At 39.6% G+C, this 18,537-nt stretch overlaps 1 protein-coding gene across 1 annotated transcript in view; it reads left to right on the top strand.

Annotated features, from left to right (window-relative positions):
* NALF1 (NALCN channel auxiliary factor 1) overlaps positions 1–18,537 on the top strand; it is a 797,765-nt gene that overhangs the window by 761,400 nt on the left and 17,828 nt on the right. The window contains exon 2 of the mRNA XM_005304994.5: positions 15,941–16,112. Within this exon, the coding sequence (XP_005305051.2) occupies positions 15,941–16,112 (172 nt within the window). The remainder of the gene's footprint in view (positions 1–15,940; positions 16,113–18,537) is intronic.

Here is an 18,537-nt window from a genome sequence, read left to right on the forward strand (position 1 = left end):
TCCAACATGGTGGCCCTGAGAGCTTACTGTAAGGCTGACTTTTAGGAACAGTTGGTTTATTTTAAGAGAGTCTCATTTGAACATTGATATGGTGATTTCACTTTAAGAGTTCATGGAAACCACTGGCATCTATTGCCCAAGTGAAAATATTTTTCATCAAACTTCAGTAATTGTCCAATTCTAGTTTGATGAAGCATTAGTAGGGTAACAGAATCAAATGCTAATCCCCACTTTTCCTCATTTCACCAAGATAATTGCCCTGGTAATTAATTATTTAGTTTAAAATATCCCTTAAGTTAACCATAAAGGATATTTATGATTTCTAAAAGACAGTTTATAGGCACTAATACAGAAGAGCTCTGTTATAATATCATCTGTACTGTACTGCTTAGTGAATTCTGTTTTTAAAGAACTATGATGATACTCCGAATGATGACACTAGTCCGGTGGATCCTTTTTCCATACAATTTCTGTTCCTTGAAGAAACTTCATTGCATGGAATCCTAAATGCCCAATGAAATTAACACTTTAGATTTTTTTGTGATTGCTTTTAATGTTACTTAAAGATTGCTAAAGTAACAGGAAGACACTGATGCAATCTCTACTGTGGTAATTTGCCTATCTTCAAAGAAATATATTTGTAGGAGTAACTGTCACTTCTACATTTTTCTAGGTGTCTTTCTCAGACCAACAACAAAGAGATGAGCATGGCAGCTTTTTATTCTTTGTGTTTGTGTTTTGTTAAGAAGAGGCTAATTATGTAACACCTGACTTGAAACTAATGTAGATAATATATTAGAAAGCAAATCTCAGCCTTGTCTTAACATTTAATCTATTTTCAAATCAAATTGAAATAAAATGTTATGCATATTTTAAAAGAAAAACTCATACACCATGCCTCCCATGAGATCATAGTCTTTTGTGCCTTTATTAAAACAGAGAAAAAACAAGTTATTCTGTTTGAATTAATATTGGTCAGGAAACACTAATAGACTGTTTTGCCTCTTCTCTTAGTATACAGTATTGTATCCACCGGGGTCAAAACCTTGTGAGCAAGCATTAAAATGTTTTTCATGATATACTATGTATTCAACGTGCCATATTCCTGGAGTCAAGCAGTTCTCAGTGCTCAGAACTGACAAAGTTCCTGCGGGAGTTCATATTTGTATCAGAACCCTTGTCAGATTTAATCAGATCTTGTATGAGTTGGTCATCTATATTTTGGTCATGTAGTCTATATAAAGTATATTTGTAAGCCATCTAAAAGGCATCTCTATTGTAGGATATTATATCTCAGGTCTTGATTCACAAAGCAGGTCTTTGGTTGACCCATGTATTTCCTAAAAAAGAGCCACTGTTTCTCAAGAGAGCACATCCTAGGGTGATCCTAATGTAATGTTTCAGACATGGGGACCCGCATGAAAGACTCCCTAAACTTATTTTGACCAGCTTAGGTTAAAAACTCCCCAAGGCACGATTTCTCTCTTATACCTTGGATTAAGTAATGCTGCCACCACCAAGTGATTTAAACAAACATTTAGGGAGGGCCACTCGGAGCCCTACCTTCCCCAAATATCCCCCCAAGTCCCTACACCCCTTTTCCTGGGCAGGCTTGAGAATAATCCCCCAAGCCCCTACACCTCCTTTCCTGGGGAGGCTTCAGAATAATATCCTCACCAATTGGTACAGATGAACACAGACCCAAACCCTTGGATCTTAAAACAATGAAGAATCAATCAGGTTCTTAAAAGAAGAATTTTAATTAAAGAAAAGGTAAAAGAATTACTTCTGTAAAATTGGGATGTTAAGTACTTTACAGAATAACAAAAGACTCAAGAACACAGAGGATCTCCTCTCTAGGCAAAACCTTAAAGTTACAAAACCAGGCATAAACCTCCCTCTTACACAAAGGAAAACACAAGCCAAAATAAAAGTAAACTAATGCATTTCCTTGCTAAATACTTACTAACTTTATAGGAACTGGATTGCTTGCTCCCTTGATCTGTGTCCGGCAAAAGCCCCCAGAACAGACAGACAAAGCCTGTCCCCCCGCCCCCCATTTGAAAGTATCTTGTCCCCTCATTGATTCTTTTGGTCAGGTATCAGCTAGGTTACCTTAGCTTCTTCACCCTTTACAGGTAAAAGAGGAATTAACCCCTTACAGGGTAAAGAGGGATTTTATGCTTCTCTTAGCTGTATGCTTATGACGCACTGTTACTGTACAGATGTAGCATTGGTCAGTAGGTGACAAGTGCTATTATATTCTCTGCTGTGGAGCCTACATAAGCATTAATAGTGACTTTTAGAGCAAACTTTTAGCTGCTAAACAAAGAGGATGCTTGAGCTACTGCAGCTTTGCCTTGAAATCAATAATTATATTAAGATCCAGTCACACGTGGTGATAGATTTTCTTTCAACTGTGTATCCTCATGATGCCAACATTGGGCCCAGTCCTGAAATCAATGGGTGTTTTTCATGAATAAGGACTTTAGGTTTGGGCTTTAGGATTTATCTGGCAAATAAATGCTTAAAAAGCTCTCACAAAAAGTAATTTGCTGGCGTTCACCAAGGCTGAGTCAATCATTGGCATATTCAGCAACATCTTATGTTGGCGAACTACAATCTCAAATACCAGTTAGGGGACTGGTAACTCAGTCCAAATATTTGGAATGATTATAGCTGACACAGACTGTGCTAAAAATGAGGTAAAGGAAATTCAGCCAAAATAGATACTTAGAAAATGGTTTAAATATAAGTTTAGGTCAAAACTCCAGCAAATACTATTAACTGAGGCACACATGCATGAACAAATGCCTATTAGTTAGAGGTAGAGCAACTGATCATCTAATAAAACACTTACAAACTAAGAAAAAATATCCATATTTTGGACATTTCAGATGATAAATACAACTCGCGTTCTATTGCCCTTCATGAATGTTTTTGTATTTGCTGTACTAAAAACAGATATCGAGATAGACCAGATTTATATAGTATAAAATGAGCATTAGAATCCATTTAGCTTGGACAGATTTTGTTAATATTAAGTATGTCTACTCTCATGGTGTAGTTTCCTCCACTAATGTACCAGAATAATGCATGTAGGCCCTCCCATTCAGGAAAGGCCAGCCAGCAAATTAGCAAGGTACTTAATTAAGTATGTGCCTAATTTTAAGTACATTAATGAAGCCATTGAATGATACTGAGGTATCTTGCTGCATCAGGGCCATAATAAAGAGGTAGATCAATCATACAATATTTGCACTGTGATACTATCAGCTTGCAATAAAGAGGAATTTTTTAAAGTATTTTTTGTGTCCTGTGTTTTCTATGGGTCTAATTCTGCCACCCATACTCAATCTGAGTAGAACTTGTTCCACCAGTAGTCTCAGTGAAACCAATGGGACTAGTCACAAATTAAGGTACTGCTCAATGTTAACTAAGGTGGCAGAATCACACCCTAAATAATTGCAATCTTTGTTACTGGTGAGACTGGAATCAAAACACACTGTTCCCCAAAGCAGTATTGTCAGTGGTACTTATCTCAGTTAGTAGGATATACTTATCTGAAATGGTGTATAATGTTCACAGACAGGGCATCTGTAAAGCCAACACAGGTCTCTCACCACTCTATCAGTTGATGAAAATACACTATAATGGTGTGCTTTGTTTGAGAGCTAGACTCCATTCCGAGGAATCAGTGTGCAGGAAGTTCAGTGTGCAGGAGTGTGTCAGCTCTAAAAGTCTGCTGACATGAGTGATGGTTTTCAGGGAGGTTTTTTTTTTTTCTTCACAGCTGCGCTATAAACCCTTTAGAAGGCTTCAGGAACTGAGTTTTGATTGTTATTTTGATAATCCAGCTGCTAACATCAGAATATTGTTAATGAAGAAAGTCAAAATATTTGAGCACTTATTCACTTTCTTTTGAAATATTACACAGAATCTCTAGTGTTGTGGTGTGAGCAATGGTGGAGGGGGAAGAAGAAAAGATTCATATCTTAAAAATGAAGAAGAATTGACAGCAGTAGAGAATGAAACTGATTAGACACTCTAGGGCTTTTCCATTCTACTCTTCTGATGCATTTCATACAGTGTGACTCAGAATATTCAGTCTACATGCTAAATCTGTTTTGACAGAAGGCAGATTATTTAGAACTTGTGTGTGTGTGAAAGAGAGAGACAGTGAAATATGATGGGTATATATGCATATATAATTTAACCATTTGCCACTTATAATTTTGCCAATATGATTTGTTGAATATTGGTCACATGGCTCAAAGTTAGTTTTGTTCCACTATCCTGCCAGTCATACCATACCATATGCTGTTGAGCAATGGACAACATCACTGACATTTAATGTGGACACCTTCCAAAGGACAGCCAATGTGAAGAGCAGCTCTATGACCATCCAACACAGTGACCTCCTCTGCCTGATGACTTGCAAAAGTCACCTGGTTCATTTGCACCCACTGTGGATAGGAATTAGTAAGCTTCCAGGTGTTTTGTTTTGGGTAGATAATCCAGCCAGCATCCCTGATATCTCTTAGATGCACATATTGCAAGGTCAGAGGAACCATTATGGGCACCTCCTGCACAACATGTCATAGAATTGCCTCAGAGGAGTCAACCAGTTGGCCAGACCCTCCCCAAGGACAAGAGATGAGAGCCCACCCAGGTCTACAGCTTGGAAGAGGAGCTGCCTGTGAGCTCTCTGTTTCTCATTTAGCGGGGCTGGTTTTATATCCTGAATATAGCTTTGAATTATTCCTTGACAATAATATGAGTCGAGAAGTTAGCTCCTTTTTGCTGTTCACAAATTGTTCACAAACAGGCTTCCGCCCTCCCCCCCGAATCCACTTGCTATTTGTAATGATTTGACAAGCAAACAAATTTCAGCCTCTGGTTTGTCAATTAATAATTTCTTTAATCACTATCATTAACTACTTTGTGACATGATTAGTCACCAAAGTTGCATAGTATTTCTTCCACTTCCTGACCTCTGACTGAACCTTTTTTAACAGGAATATAATGAATACCAAATGGTGAATAACTAAACAGCTTTATCAACTGCCTAACAGATAACAAATATTTCTATGGTATAAATATATTATTTGCAAGGAGCAATAATTATTATGATGATCACTTTTCAATAGAAAGAATGTAGTTACCTAAATTGGAACCTGTAGACTAACATTTTTAATAAAGTCAATCTGACAAATGCACTGATTCTGTTCCATACGGCTGTATAGCACATATTTCCATTTGTGCCTGTATAATCTTGGTATATTCTGTGTGTCTGTGGTGTACATAATATATATTACTCACATGTGTGTATGCACACACACACAACAAAGTTACAAAACTCGCAACCCAAACAAAAAAAAAATCAGCGTTGGTATAATAGGAAAAATGTCCAAAAGGCTATATTTAATTGCTGTGATTAACTCATAAAATGCACACAAACTACATATTATAAACACTGTATTTTTATCTCATGAGTTTTTGGTTTAATGTACAAATCACTAAGTTTTGCATGCCTGGTTTCACTAGAGTCTCTTGATAGTTAACACGTTCTTATAACATAGAGTATAGTTTATATATCCTTTCCTTAGTTAAAGGTCCACTTCATTTAAAAAAAAAAAAAAGAGTCAGGCTTCTGTACTGTGAAAGCCATAAAAATGGATTTTCTACAGCTTCCACAGCCTTACCTTGGTTTCCATGAAACATAAGTTTTATTGAATTGAACCCTTAGAGAGTATGTCAGATTTTGGAGAGCCAAAATTTTGCACTAGAGACCTATACTCAATGTGAAATCTTGAGGATTCTCTCTTCCCCTGACACTTTGACATACAAACCCTTTTCTTGTGTTGGCATTTCAGAAGAGAATCAGCTAAGAGATCAGGGAGTGGAATGAAGAGGGGGAAAGCCAGAATGTGTCAGTATGTTTAGAATCTGAGTGAATGTACATTTGCCCTTGCAGCCATTGTGAAGTATGGTAATGGGTAAGGCCCTACTTGCGATAGTGTGGAAATTGCAAATTCCTCAATATTAGGCTTCCATTGAAATTTTGACAGCAGGAAACCCTCCCTCCCCCATGTGCAGGGTTAACAGTGGGAGCCCCAGGCGCCCAGGAGCTGAGAGTGGGAGCCCCTGCTGTCAGCCCTGGGCGGCTGCTATCAGCCCCGGGCCCGTGTTTCCGCTCTCAGCCCTGGGCCCCCACTCTCAGCCCCGGGAGACTGACAGTGGAAACTCTCAGAAGAGTAATAATGGACTTTGTTACCACAAATAATAAGGTCCATTATTACTTTTCTGCAATTTTCCATGGCTTGTCCACAACTTAGTTTCAGTTTTTTGACAATCACCCCACAATTCAAGTAGGGCCTTAGTAATGGACTAGCTCACTAGTAAATCAGAAATCATGTGTATGTATTGGAGCCTGTCCAAAAACAGCAGTGTCATTTTGTTTAAATAAAGAAAAGAAAAGGAATGGTGGAGGAGAGAAAAAGAAAATATGCCAGAGAAGAATGAAGAGATTCTGAAAGAAGTGTTTTTCACAGAACTGAACTTTTTCACTGGCTCTTATATTCTGACAGCTACATATATGTGTAGAGTTCCAGATACCAGCTGTCATTCATAATGCTAAATTATTTACCCAAGTTGAGTTCAGAGGAATGCATATATCTATCTAAGTATAGTTGAACAGTAGTCCCACTTGTTAAGTGGGTGCTTAAAGGTGGGCTGTGCAAACATGTCAATTGGAGCGATGCATCTACCGTAATTCCTGTAGGAATTGAAAATCCCACCTTAATTGATTTGCTGGTTTGGGTTCCTAGTGTTTTGCCCGGCATCATACAGAGAAAGAGTGGTAGTTATAGGGCAGCTTGTAAAAAGAGCCATCATTTTCTTTTGACTTGGTTTTGCTTTGGAGCAACAATATCTACTTGGGAAGAAATAGCAGTGTCCTTTTTTTGGCAGTGACTGAGCCAGCATATGCCGAGAAAGAGCTTTCTGTCTTATCTGATGTCCATGAACAAGAACGCCCATGCCCTTTGTCAGTGACGTGATAATTTGATGAAGGCACTGTAAGGGCTCACCCTCCCCAAGATTCCAGTTAAGCTCCTCTTTTATCTTACAATTGGGGTTGCTTAGTTGTTTTAATGTGTCTACTGAGTGTGAGTGTGTGTGTGTGTGTGTGCATGCATGTTTGTGCACGTGTGTGTTGGATGCTTGAGTCATTCATATTCTGTATGTATTCGCTCGGTTGTAAGTAAATTAACAAAGTATCGACTTGGAAAACAACAGAGAGAATATAGAAATGGAAGTATTTTAATAGAAAAAGGCAATATGTTTTTTTCCAGGAAAATATGGAGTCCCCTCCCCCCCCTTTTACTTTCTCACAGACAGCTGAAGACCAATTCACCATAGCAAGTAATACCGGGCAGTTTGAATAGATGTTAAATTAGAAGATGAAAAAAAACCAGGGTAATGTAAAGGTGGAAGCAATGCCCACCTGGAGGGAGGGGGGCAGAGAGAAAGAGTGAGAGAGAATGAAAAAGAAAATCGTCCCCAAAATGGTGGTCATGAATAATTTATCTTTGTGCTATGAATGAACAAAATTGGTGCTTCATTTACTGTACATGAAAATGTATGAGCCTGGTGCATTTTCTACAGCAATCTAATACTTGTATAACACAATTACAGCCCCACACATACAGTATTCATCCCATATCTCACAAAAATTCTGTGGAAAAATTTTAGCAATAACATTTATTTTAAATAGTTGTATTGCATACAATAAAAGGTAAGGGGAACATCTACTGTGACTATAAATCTTTGGCTTAGCCACTGAAGTGCTAAAAAAAAAAAAGATTAATAGCTGCCTATAAATACATAGTTGCAACATGCATACCCAGCATGTAAGTCAACATACACTATCATTGGTGGTTTCACATGTAACTTCTTATATAACAGCAGAAACCTATGGGAAAAATCTATGAACTCCAAGGATTTGGAGCATTTCAGCAGATAGGACAGGATTCCTAACAATCTGAAAGCCAGACAGAATGTGAACTTCTTGGAGGCATTTTGACAGGGATGTGGAAATGTACTGGCTGAGGGCAAGTTATAACAAACTTATGTGTTGCATAAATACCACACATACTTCACTCCAAAAACACGGGTTCTTTTTTGAGTAGTGTCTGTAGGGGTGCTTCATTTCAGGTGCACATGAATCCCTGCACCGTTGATCAGAGATTTTTGAAAGCAGTATCCATTTGGCCTGCACATATGCCCCAAACATCCTAGTCAATAGGAAACACAACATAGAAAGTCCGTAGTTAGCACTGAGAAAAGAAAGTTATAACATGCTCCATTCTGGCTGGCCCACAGCCCCAGCCAAACGGTGTGTCCCCCTTGGCATCTGCTCTGTCCCCTTTGTCCTTTGTTGTCCAGCTGGTCAAACACAGCTGGCTTTCAGGGTGGGGGGGGAGAAGAGGGAGGAGAGCTCTCCATGCTTCATAAGTCCTAGCTAGTAACTCTCCAATCACAGAGGGCCAGGCCCCAGACAGCTAGGCATCAGTCATGTGTGTGTGGTAGCCTGCCTGAGAGTAAAAAGCCCTTTTCCATCCCTGAGGTGACAATTAAGCATATGGGGGAAACTGAGGTACTCAAACTATTCATACAAAATATTTATAGAAAATTCCCACTCCATCACATACCTAACTTCAAAAGTGGAAAATATTCAGTCATTGGTATGACCAGCAGCATCTTTCACCTGCTTATTCTCCCCTCTCAGCTATCCTGGACTACCTCCTGGAATTCGGATTATCTACAAACTTTATCAGAGTTCACTTGGCTGCTATAAAGGCTTTTCATTCCCTGGGTGCGGGATTCTCAGTGTTCACTCATCCAACAACAGTGAGATTTATCAAGGGATTAGGGGACATTTTCCTTATGGGCAAGAACCCATTCCGGTTTGGGATCTTAATTTAGTACTCAAGTGTCTTATGAGACCTTCCTTTGAACCAGTGGAGACCTGTACCCTCCTTACAATGTCCATGGAAGATGGCCTTCTTGGTGGTTTTCATCTTGGCCCAACGAGTTGAGGAAATAGGGGTACTAATGGCTGACACCCCATACACCTTATGATATTTTTCAAAGATAATATTTCACTATGTCTGCACCCTAAATTCCCACCAAAAGTCTATTCTGAGTTTTACATTAACCAGGACATCTATCTCCCAGGTTTTTCCTTAAACCACACAAGACACAGGAGGATGCTGTGCTGCAAACTGTGGATGTCAGAAGGTTATTAGCCTTCTACCTGAATAGGACCAAGCCATTTAGGAGGTCTCCCAAACTGTTCATGTCAATTCTGACAGATATAAAGGGTCTACAGTGACCACCCAGAGGCTCTCTAGGTGGAGTTCTAGTTGTACCATTTCCTGTTACGAATCTGAAGATATACAACCTCCTCCTAGGACATTGGCCCATTCCACCAGATTTCTCTCCACTTCTATGACTCTTCTTTCTATTGCTGAGATCTGCAAGGCTGAAACTTGGACTTCAGTACACATATTTTCCAAGCACTATTCAGTTGTCCATTCTTCCAGATCAGATGCTGCCCTTGTGAATGCAGTCTTGTCTACAGTCTTGGACAACTCCAAAACCTTCCTGCTCCAGCTGGGGATACTGCTTGGTAGTCACCTGAAATGGAGCACCCATAGCGACATTACTCGAACAAGAAGGAGAGGTTACTCACCTTGTGTATTAACTGGAGTTCTTTTGAGATGTGCATCCCTATGGGTGCTCCACTATTCAACCTCCTTCTCCTCTGCTTTGGAATTTCTCTGGGGGACTTGCAGTGGAGAAGTAACTGAAGGAGGTTCTCCTGGGAAGCCTTATATAGCCCCAGTGAAGGGCACAAGGATGTATGGGATTTATGCATATGGGCACTGCTACTGAAGTGGAGCACCCATAAGGATGCACATCTTGAGAAACTCCAGTTACTGCAGATTATGAGTAACCTCTCCGTTCTAACACTTGAGCTATCGGTGATCTCATATAACTAGTATTAATGTTAGGCTTCTTAGGCTCTCCCCCTAGCGGGCAACATCACTCCCTCACAAATACAAGGAGCCAATACCTTACAAAGAGCTATTGGATGTTCTGCTTGCACAGGACAAGTGCAGGCAGAATGCCTCAGGGAGCACTGGGAGGCAAGTTTGGGTGTATGTGTGTATAAAAATAAATAAATAAAATAAATTAATGGAGATATCCCATCTCCTAGAATGGACCGTGAAAGGTCATCAAGTCCAGCCCCCTGCCTTCACTAGCAGGACCAAGTACTGATTTTGCCCCAGCTCCCTAAGTGGCCCCCTCAAGGATTGAACTCACAACCCTGGGTTTAGCAGGCCAATGCTCAAACCACTGAGCTATCCCTCCCCCATGTATAGGGCAGTGAGAAGAGTGGTTGCGTTGCTGTATAGCACTCCTACTTTGGAAAAGAGAAACATACTCTTCCTCCAATGCCTGATCACAGGCACACACAGGGATGGGACCCTAGTCATAACCCTACCGTTGCCTGCACTGTCTTTGGGCCATAGACCACCACAAGGAATGCTAACTACCTCATCTGCCCAAGTGCTCAGGGAGTTCTAGTGTTAGCAGTCTATGTAGGTTGCATACAGGTGCAAGCGAAAGGAGAAAGCTAATGGAGGAAGAGGGCACAGGAAGCCTTTCTCATTCAGAATCAGCCAAAGGGCCAGATCTGTAAAGATTTACGAGCCAAAAAATGCACATAGAAGCCCAGTGGGATTTTCAAAAACAACTATATGCCTAAATCCTACTGAAATCAGGAAAAAATGAAGTTATTAATAGGGATTTGGGAAGTGGTTCAGATCAAAGAGCCCCACTCCTCCATGAACCTTTCTCCATGTTTAGAACCTATAATCTTTCCGAGCATTGCAGTGTTAGGCTAGTGTTTTCCCATGTTGACTACATGGCTAGCAGCAGAAGTGCAAAATTCTGCGAGAGAGACTTTTGACATGTAATTTCATGTCCAGTTTGTAGATACAGGAAGTGCAGTCAGAATAAGCATCAAATAAAGTTCCGGACTTTGGGATAACACTAATGGATCAGGAGTCCAATCCAACACCCTTTTAAATCAATTAAAGGTCTTCCATTAACTTCAATGAGCATTGGATCCCACCTGAAATTCTGAGAGATGTGGAACACCTGCAATATCCATTGACTTCAGTGGAAATTGCAGATGCTTACCATCTTTTAGGATGAGGTTCATTTATAACGCTTTGCACTTACCTAGAGTGTTCTTTTCAAGGGTCTGTTTCAAGTTCACTTACCTATAGCTGCAAGCCCTTTAGCCATAAGAAGACTGTAAAAAAAATCTCCATTCAGTGTAATGGAGTCTGAGCCTTTGAAGCATCACTCTAACCACTTAAATGCCAGTTTAATAACCATTTATATTAGGAGTTTAATAATAGAAACATCCAGCAAATGTGTGCATCCAGTAGGACTAGAATCACCAATTTTGTCCCATTGAATTTTTAAGTGAGCTTCCATATTACTGCATCATACAGAATCATAGAAATGTATGACTGGAAGGGATCTCAATAGGTCATCAGTCCAGTCCCTTGCACTAAGGCAGGACTAAGTATTATCTAGACCAGCCCCACCGGGTGTTTAACCTGTTCTTAAAAACCTCTAGTGACAGAGATTCCACAACCTCCCTAGGTAATTTGTTCCAGTGCTTAACTATTCTTAGAGTTAGGAAGTTTTTCCCTCATGTCTAACCTAAATCTCGTTTGCTGCAATTTAAGCCCATTACTTTTTGTTCTGTCCTCAGTGGATAAGGAGAGCAATTTATCACCCTTTTCTTTATAACAGCCTTTTACATACTTGAAGATTGGTATCATGTCCCCTCTCAGTCTTCTCTTTTACAGAAGAAACAAACCCAATATTTTAAAACTTTCCTTGTAGGTCATATTTTCTTTAGACCATTAATCACTTTTACTGTTCTCCTCTGGACTTTCTCTGGTTTTCCCACATCTTTCCCAAGTGTGGTGCCCAGAACTGGACACACTACTCCAGTTGACTTATCAGTGATGAGTCAAGTGGAAGAATTACTTCTCATACCTTGATTACAACACTTCCATTAATACATCCCAGAATGATGTTCACTTTTTTTGTAACAGTTTTACATAGTTGACTCATATGTAGCTTGTGATCCACTATAACCCCAGGTCATTTTCTGTAGTACTCCTTCCTACGGAGTCATTTTCCATTTTGTATATGTGCAATTGATTATTCATTCCTAATTGTAGTACTTTGCATGTGTCCTTATTGAATTTCATCCTATTTATTTCAGAACATTTCTCTAGTTTGTCAAGATTATTTTGAATTCTAATCCTATCCTCCAAATCATTTAAAACCCCTCCCATCTTGGTATCATCTGTAAACCATATCCATTATCCAAATCATTTATCTACTCCTTTATCCAAACCATTTATGAATATATTGACTAGAACTAGATCCAGGATAGATCTCACCTTATAGTAGGTTCATCTTGGTGATACTTCCCTAGTTTGCTATTGAGATGGTCACGTGAGACAATATCAAAAGACTTACTAAAGTCAAGATATATAATATATGGCGTATCATGGCAATTTCTGCAGTTGACTTCTATTTGTAGCCTGTTTACAGACTGTAATCAGCTGGGGAAGTCACCTGTGATGATTTTTTATGAAAGCTGTTATGCAAAATAAATGATATTACTTAGCACGTTTTGATTATGCAAGTAGAGGATACTTCTTGTGAGTATTCACAAGTTTTCTAAGGTCCATAAATTTTAAGGTAAAAGTTGTTGGATTCAGATAACATGATTAGTGAACATGTGCAGGCTCATGCAGGTTGTCTATAGAACCTGGTTCTACAGAACCAAAGGCAGTTAGTCCAGGTTAGTATCTAAACTGGTATCTGGTATTATGTTAGTGTTTCGCAAACTGGGGTTGCCGCTTGTGTAGGGAAAGCCTCTGGCAGGCCGGGCCAGTTTGTTTACCTGCCCCGTCCGCAGGTCTGGCTGATCGCGGCTCCCACTAGCCACGGTTCACTGCTCCAGGCCAATGGGAGTTGCTGAAAGCAGCGGCCAGTAAGTCCCTCGGCCCACGCCACTTCCAGCAGCCCCCATTGGCCTGCAGCGGCGAACCGCAGCCAATGGGAGCCACGATCGGCCAGACCTGTGGATGGGGCAGGTAAACAAACCGGCCCGGCCCGCCAGGGGCTTTCCCTACAGAAGCGGCGACCCCAGTTTGAGAAACACTGTATTATGTGATATATGTAAATAGAGACAATTGGTGTCACACTGATATCAAGCACCTACTAATAGAGTTTACATAGTATAGAAATATAGTATTTCAAATAAATCCCACATCTCAGTTGAATGCCATAAATACTGGGCTACAGAGACACTGTCTGTCAATCTCTCCTGTTAGAGCTGTTCCACTTTTTATGTATAATTAAATGTTCCTTGAGAAAGACAAAGAGACTGGCTCCAAAGCCAAGTGGTTAAACCATGCACCTGGGATATAGGAGACTCAGGTTCATGTTCTTGCTCTATCTGATTCAGAGTAGCGAATTGAACTTGGGTGTTCCACACCCTCGGTGAGTGACCTAGACCCACTAGTCTATTCTGATTAGTTGGTTTTGACGAGAAATTCAATTCTGGATCTGAGAAACCTTCCCAATTAAATTTTCTGTGAAACCAATACACTTAAAATTTCAGTTTCGATGAATCAACATTTTATCAATGGAAAAAAACATTTCATTAAAATGTTCCCAACCAACTCTATTCCTGAATAATGATCACATCCTGTCCCACTTAAATGTATACACCAGTTTATCTGTTTTATTGTATACTGCATAATTGACATTCATAAACCAATATCAGTTTTTGAAGATAATTCACATGGCATCTTTCATTTTAGGATTGTTTGCACTTTATAACTAGTAAGTGTCAGACTCTGTGCAATACAGTGTATATTATAGATAGGTAAACTGAGACACAGGAAGGTGATTGACTGGTCAAAATTCATCTTTTGTCAGAACCAGGATTCCTTCTCCAACCAATAGACTATGATCTACCACATATTACAAAAAATGTATTTGTTATTTTCATTATACCAACAGGTGTCAATATATGGTATTAGATCAATCAAACTATTAAAAGCATGGTGGGGTATATATTAAATATGGAGAGAATCATTTGGGTGAGGTAATATCTTTTATTGGATGAGAGAGACACATTTCAAGTTTACACAGAGCTCTTCTTCAGGACTGAAGAGCTCTGTATAAACTCTAAAGCTTGTCTCTTTCACCAACAGAAGTTGGTCCAGTATAAGATATTACCTCACCCACCTTGTTCTCTAATATCCTGGGACCAACACAGCTATAACACTGTATACAAAATCAGTTGTAATTTCAAACTTTGAGAACAAAAGAATACATCTATCATCTAGACTGCTGCCATGATAATCGTTTGTGAATATGCTCCGTGTAAGCAGTTACAAAGGGGTTAACATAAACCACAGATTAGTGACACTATTTTCAGTTGTCACGTAAAAACCTTGCCATATCTGCTGCCATTGCAAATATTCTAAAAATAATAGCTCTGTGGTTCTTGAACTACCACCTTGGAAATAATCATAGATAATTATAGAACTTACAATTTTACTGACACTAATAAAAACTATAACTGATAAGATGAAACATGCCTACATTGAACCAAACCCTCTATCAAATTAGTCCTTTCAAGTATCAGCTATTGAATTTTCAGTGTTTACACTTTTTAATCTCAGTTTTCCTTTTTTTTTAAATTAAAAACAGGCATAGAAAGAGGAGAAATAATCAGTTAGAAGAAATGTCGTTACTAAATCTTTCAGATGTTTTTGAATGAATACAGAATGGAAATTTTCATTATCCAGCAAACTAGATAAAATCTTAGCCAGTAAATGTGTTTAAAAATAAAAATAAATTATATATTGGGAAACCAAGAAATTGTTTTGGGACTCCGTCAGTAGGTATTTCCCCATAATGGCTGCTTGATAGGCAGCAAATGCAACTCTTGCATTTCCTGAACGGTCACATGTATGAAGCAGTTGTATAGCTAATAGGCTTGAGTTACCATTATGAATGATAGCGTGTCTTAAGAAAATACCTTCCACAAGACTAAACCAAACAAAATCAATTTGCTTTAAAATAAATTATTCGGCTGGAGTGCTTTACTGCTTCAGATGATGGACTCTTTAATGGGTTGGATCTGGATCACATGTAAATGTTCTCCCTGACTTTATCCCCTAGTCTGTGGCTGTTGATGTTCAGGCACTCTGATGTGCTCCTTAATCCTGGAGACTGCATTGGAGTTTAATTGAGAAGAAACAGCACCATCTACTGTGATCTGAAGGCTTTGCCCTATTTGGTAAAATTATGAAGAGCAAATAAGCCAGAGTGTATTAAATAAATCTCTTTGAAATTCCTTCTGGTGTTTAGGTTCTGTGCCTTTTTCCAAATTATTTCTAATTTTTTTAGAACCTCAGTTTATCTGTAAAGTCCAGGACACGTGTTTAATTAAAAGGTGCATCAGAGAATGGTACATCTCTGCACAAATAAGATTACAGAATAATATTAATCCAATCATGATTGAGTAATGTTTTATGTTTTTAAATCAGTCATTTGAGATGGCTTAGTTGGGGTTTTCTTTACAGAAGTGGGAGAGTAGTGATATGTTATGGGTTTATTTTACTCAGGTGATATTCTCTTAAAATTTGCTTTAAGAACCAGCATCAGTGTAGGTGAGCAGTACACTATGTGCTTCTGATAATGACAGTGCTATTGTCATCCATCTATACTTCTGATTCTTCTCTTTTTCCAGACTGTCTACAAAGCCTGGCTCTGTTCCCAGTATTTTGAAGTCACACAGTTTCACTGCAGCAACAGAATTCCTTGCAAGCAATACTGTTTGGAGGTTCAGACAAGGTGTCCATTTATATTACCAGACAATGATGATGTCATCTATGGAGGACTATCAAGTTTCATCTGTACAGGTACGGTGCAGATCAGCATGTCTCACTAGTTTTCATTCCAAACTTAACTTTGAAGAGTGTGGCTAGCCATGTTGTTTCCTAATAGTTTTAGCTATGAGAGCCTGAAGGAATGCATCATCAAACAGTTTCTGAAAGGTTTTAGGCGTTGAATCAATACTTTCTATGCCACATTTTCTATAGTTTACCTATGACCAGAGTAATTAACTTTACAAAAGCGCATTTCCATCAGAAAACTATTCTAATAAGTTAAGTGAGAAGAGGTAACTTCTGTATTATGTAATACTAAGACATTGCAGACAGAATAGTGACTTGAGCTGTGAGGCTAGTGTCTGCCACACCTGCCTTTCCCAGCATTCTCACATCTTATGTCTACCACACATTTACAGTAATATGACTAAGCTAATTTGCTAGTCATATTCTCCTCCTAAATTTTAAATGGACACTGTCAAGATAAAATCAAGGGTAATTTCATATTCTCCTGTTGGGTATGGGACAGAGAGCCCAGAAAACTCTACACAGTGGAGGAATGTGGAGGATTCCAAAGAGGATATGAGGACCTAAATGTGCAGAAGTTTATGATTCATAGCTGAACTTTTTCCCCTCCCCATGGATCCAGGATCATCAGCAATGATCTATGGGTCTTCTTCCCCAGTGTTGGCTGAGCTGCCTCTGGCAGATGTATTGCCTCTCCAGGCAGATGTTTTGGGCATCTGGTGAGTGGGGTAGCTATGGGAACTAAAGTTGTTCAGAACAGCACTAACTGTCTCTGAGGATGTTCAGGGAGTCTGGAGAGGAGCACTCCACAGAGAACAGATGCTCCTGCTCTGGCTATACCCTGGTCTCACCTTCAGAACCCCAACATTGGTGGCTTCAATGGGCTTTGGTGGAGACAGTGTCAGAACTGCTGCTCCCTATGCAGATCTCCCCAGTCTGGTTCTTCTAGACTTCTGTTACTTTAGCAAGCACTGTTCCCCGAAGATTTTTAATGATAAAATATTATCCATGTCACTATTTCTTTAGGTATGCACCTTAATTGTTTTTGCTCTTCTCTCATTTTTTACAATGAAACTCAACTACTGACATGGAATGTCCCAAACCTTCAGATAATCAGTGGGTTGAAACATCAAAGGAAGCTAGGTTCTTCAGTCCCAGAGTGCAGACCTCAAAGTTGCTCCCCTCCATTCTTGATTGTTAGCTAGGCTGATGCCATGTCGGCTGCCACTCAAAGACTGTACTCTGGGTTCTCCAAGTTTGGATCATAGTTTAAAATATTCCACCAGACAGCTTTCCCCATGCCAGTCAGTTCTGTGGGAATAGTACGTGCTCTGGATCCTCCAAGCTTAGCACTGTGAATATCTGTTGTTGTACCCTTGGGAATCCAATTGATGCAACATCAGTGGATTCATCCCAGGTTTGGGGAACCTGGATTGCAATGAAAATGTCCCATTTGGCCTTGGAGAAGACACATCCAATCTTTGGGTTACATTAAACAATGTTTGATTAACCAGATGTTTTGGACACCTGGGATTCCGTTACTTAAAACAGTTCTGTGCGCTGTAGACTTAATTCCATACTGTAATGTGCTAGGACAATGGCAAAATGCTGTTGTATTTGGATTTCCATCATGGCAGATGAATTTTAAAAACATAATGGCTCAAATTTTCAAAAGCCACTTCTCTTTTGGTACCTCACTTCATTGGCTGCTAACTTTAGATTAGCAACGGCACATCAGTGGAAGATGCAGGTGCTCATGACCTATAAATATCAGGTTCTAGGTGTCTCACATTGGGTCCTCAAATATTGATGTCTGACCCCTTCCCAAGCCAGCCCAAAATGCATGGCCATTACAAAGCTTTCTTAAGGTCAAGGCAAATGGGCTCTGAAACACTAAAGTAAGGAAGGGAGCAAGTTTCATGATCAAGAATTTTTTAAGGACAGTGTTCTGCAACAAGCCTTTGCTCTTTCAAACCAAGGCACCGTTAGCTTGAGCAAATCTGCTGTGCCTAACTGTGACAATATCCTTCAGGGAGAAAGTCGGCAGGTTTTCCTGCAAGATTTTGACTTTTACTTTTATAGAGATCCAGCAGGAACTGAATCTGATTTTGCTAGTGGGAGATTTCTGGAGCTTTGCTTGCCCCCGGGAGGGGCAGGACTTTGACTGGCTATGGAGCTGATTGCATTACACCAAAGCTTGTCTGGAAAAGAAAGGAATCCCTGTGTTTATGGGGTGACCTTCTCTATGAGAAATTGTAGCCCTCCAGAGCCCTTGCTTTTCTTTAATGAGGTTTCAGGAGCAATAGTTTCACAATCGAGGTTTCTCTTCTTCCTCTCCATGGTAACAGGCTGTTTTCTCCAGGTTCCACTGGAGATTTAGGGCAAATGGAAAGATGGACTGATTGACTCCTGCATAGGGTGACCAGACAGC

Source organism: Chrysemys picta, chromosome 1, assembly GCF_011386835.1.
Source record: "Chrysemys picta bellii isolate R12L10 chromosome 1, ASM1138683v2, whole genome shotgun sequence".
In the NCBI taxonomy this organism is placed as follows: Eukaryota; Metazoa; Chordata; order Testudines; family Emydidae; genus Chrysemys; species Chrysemys picta.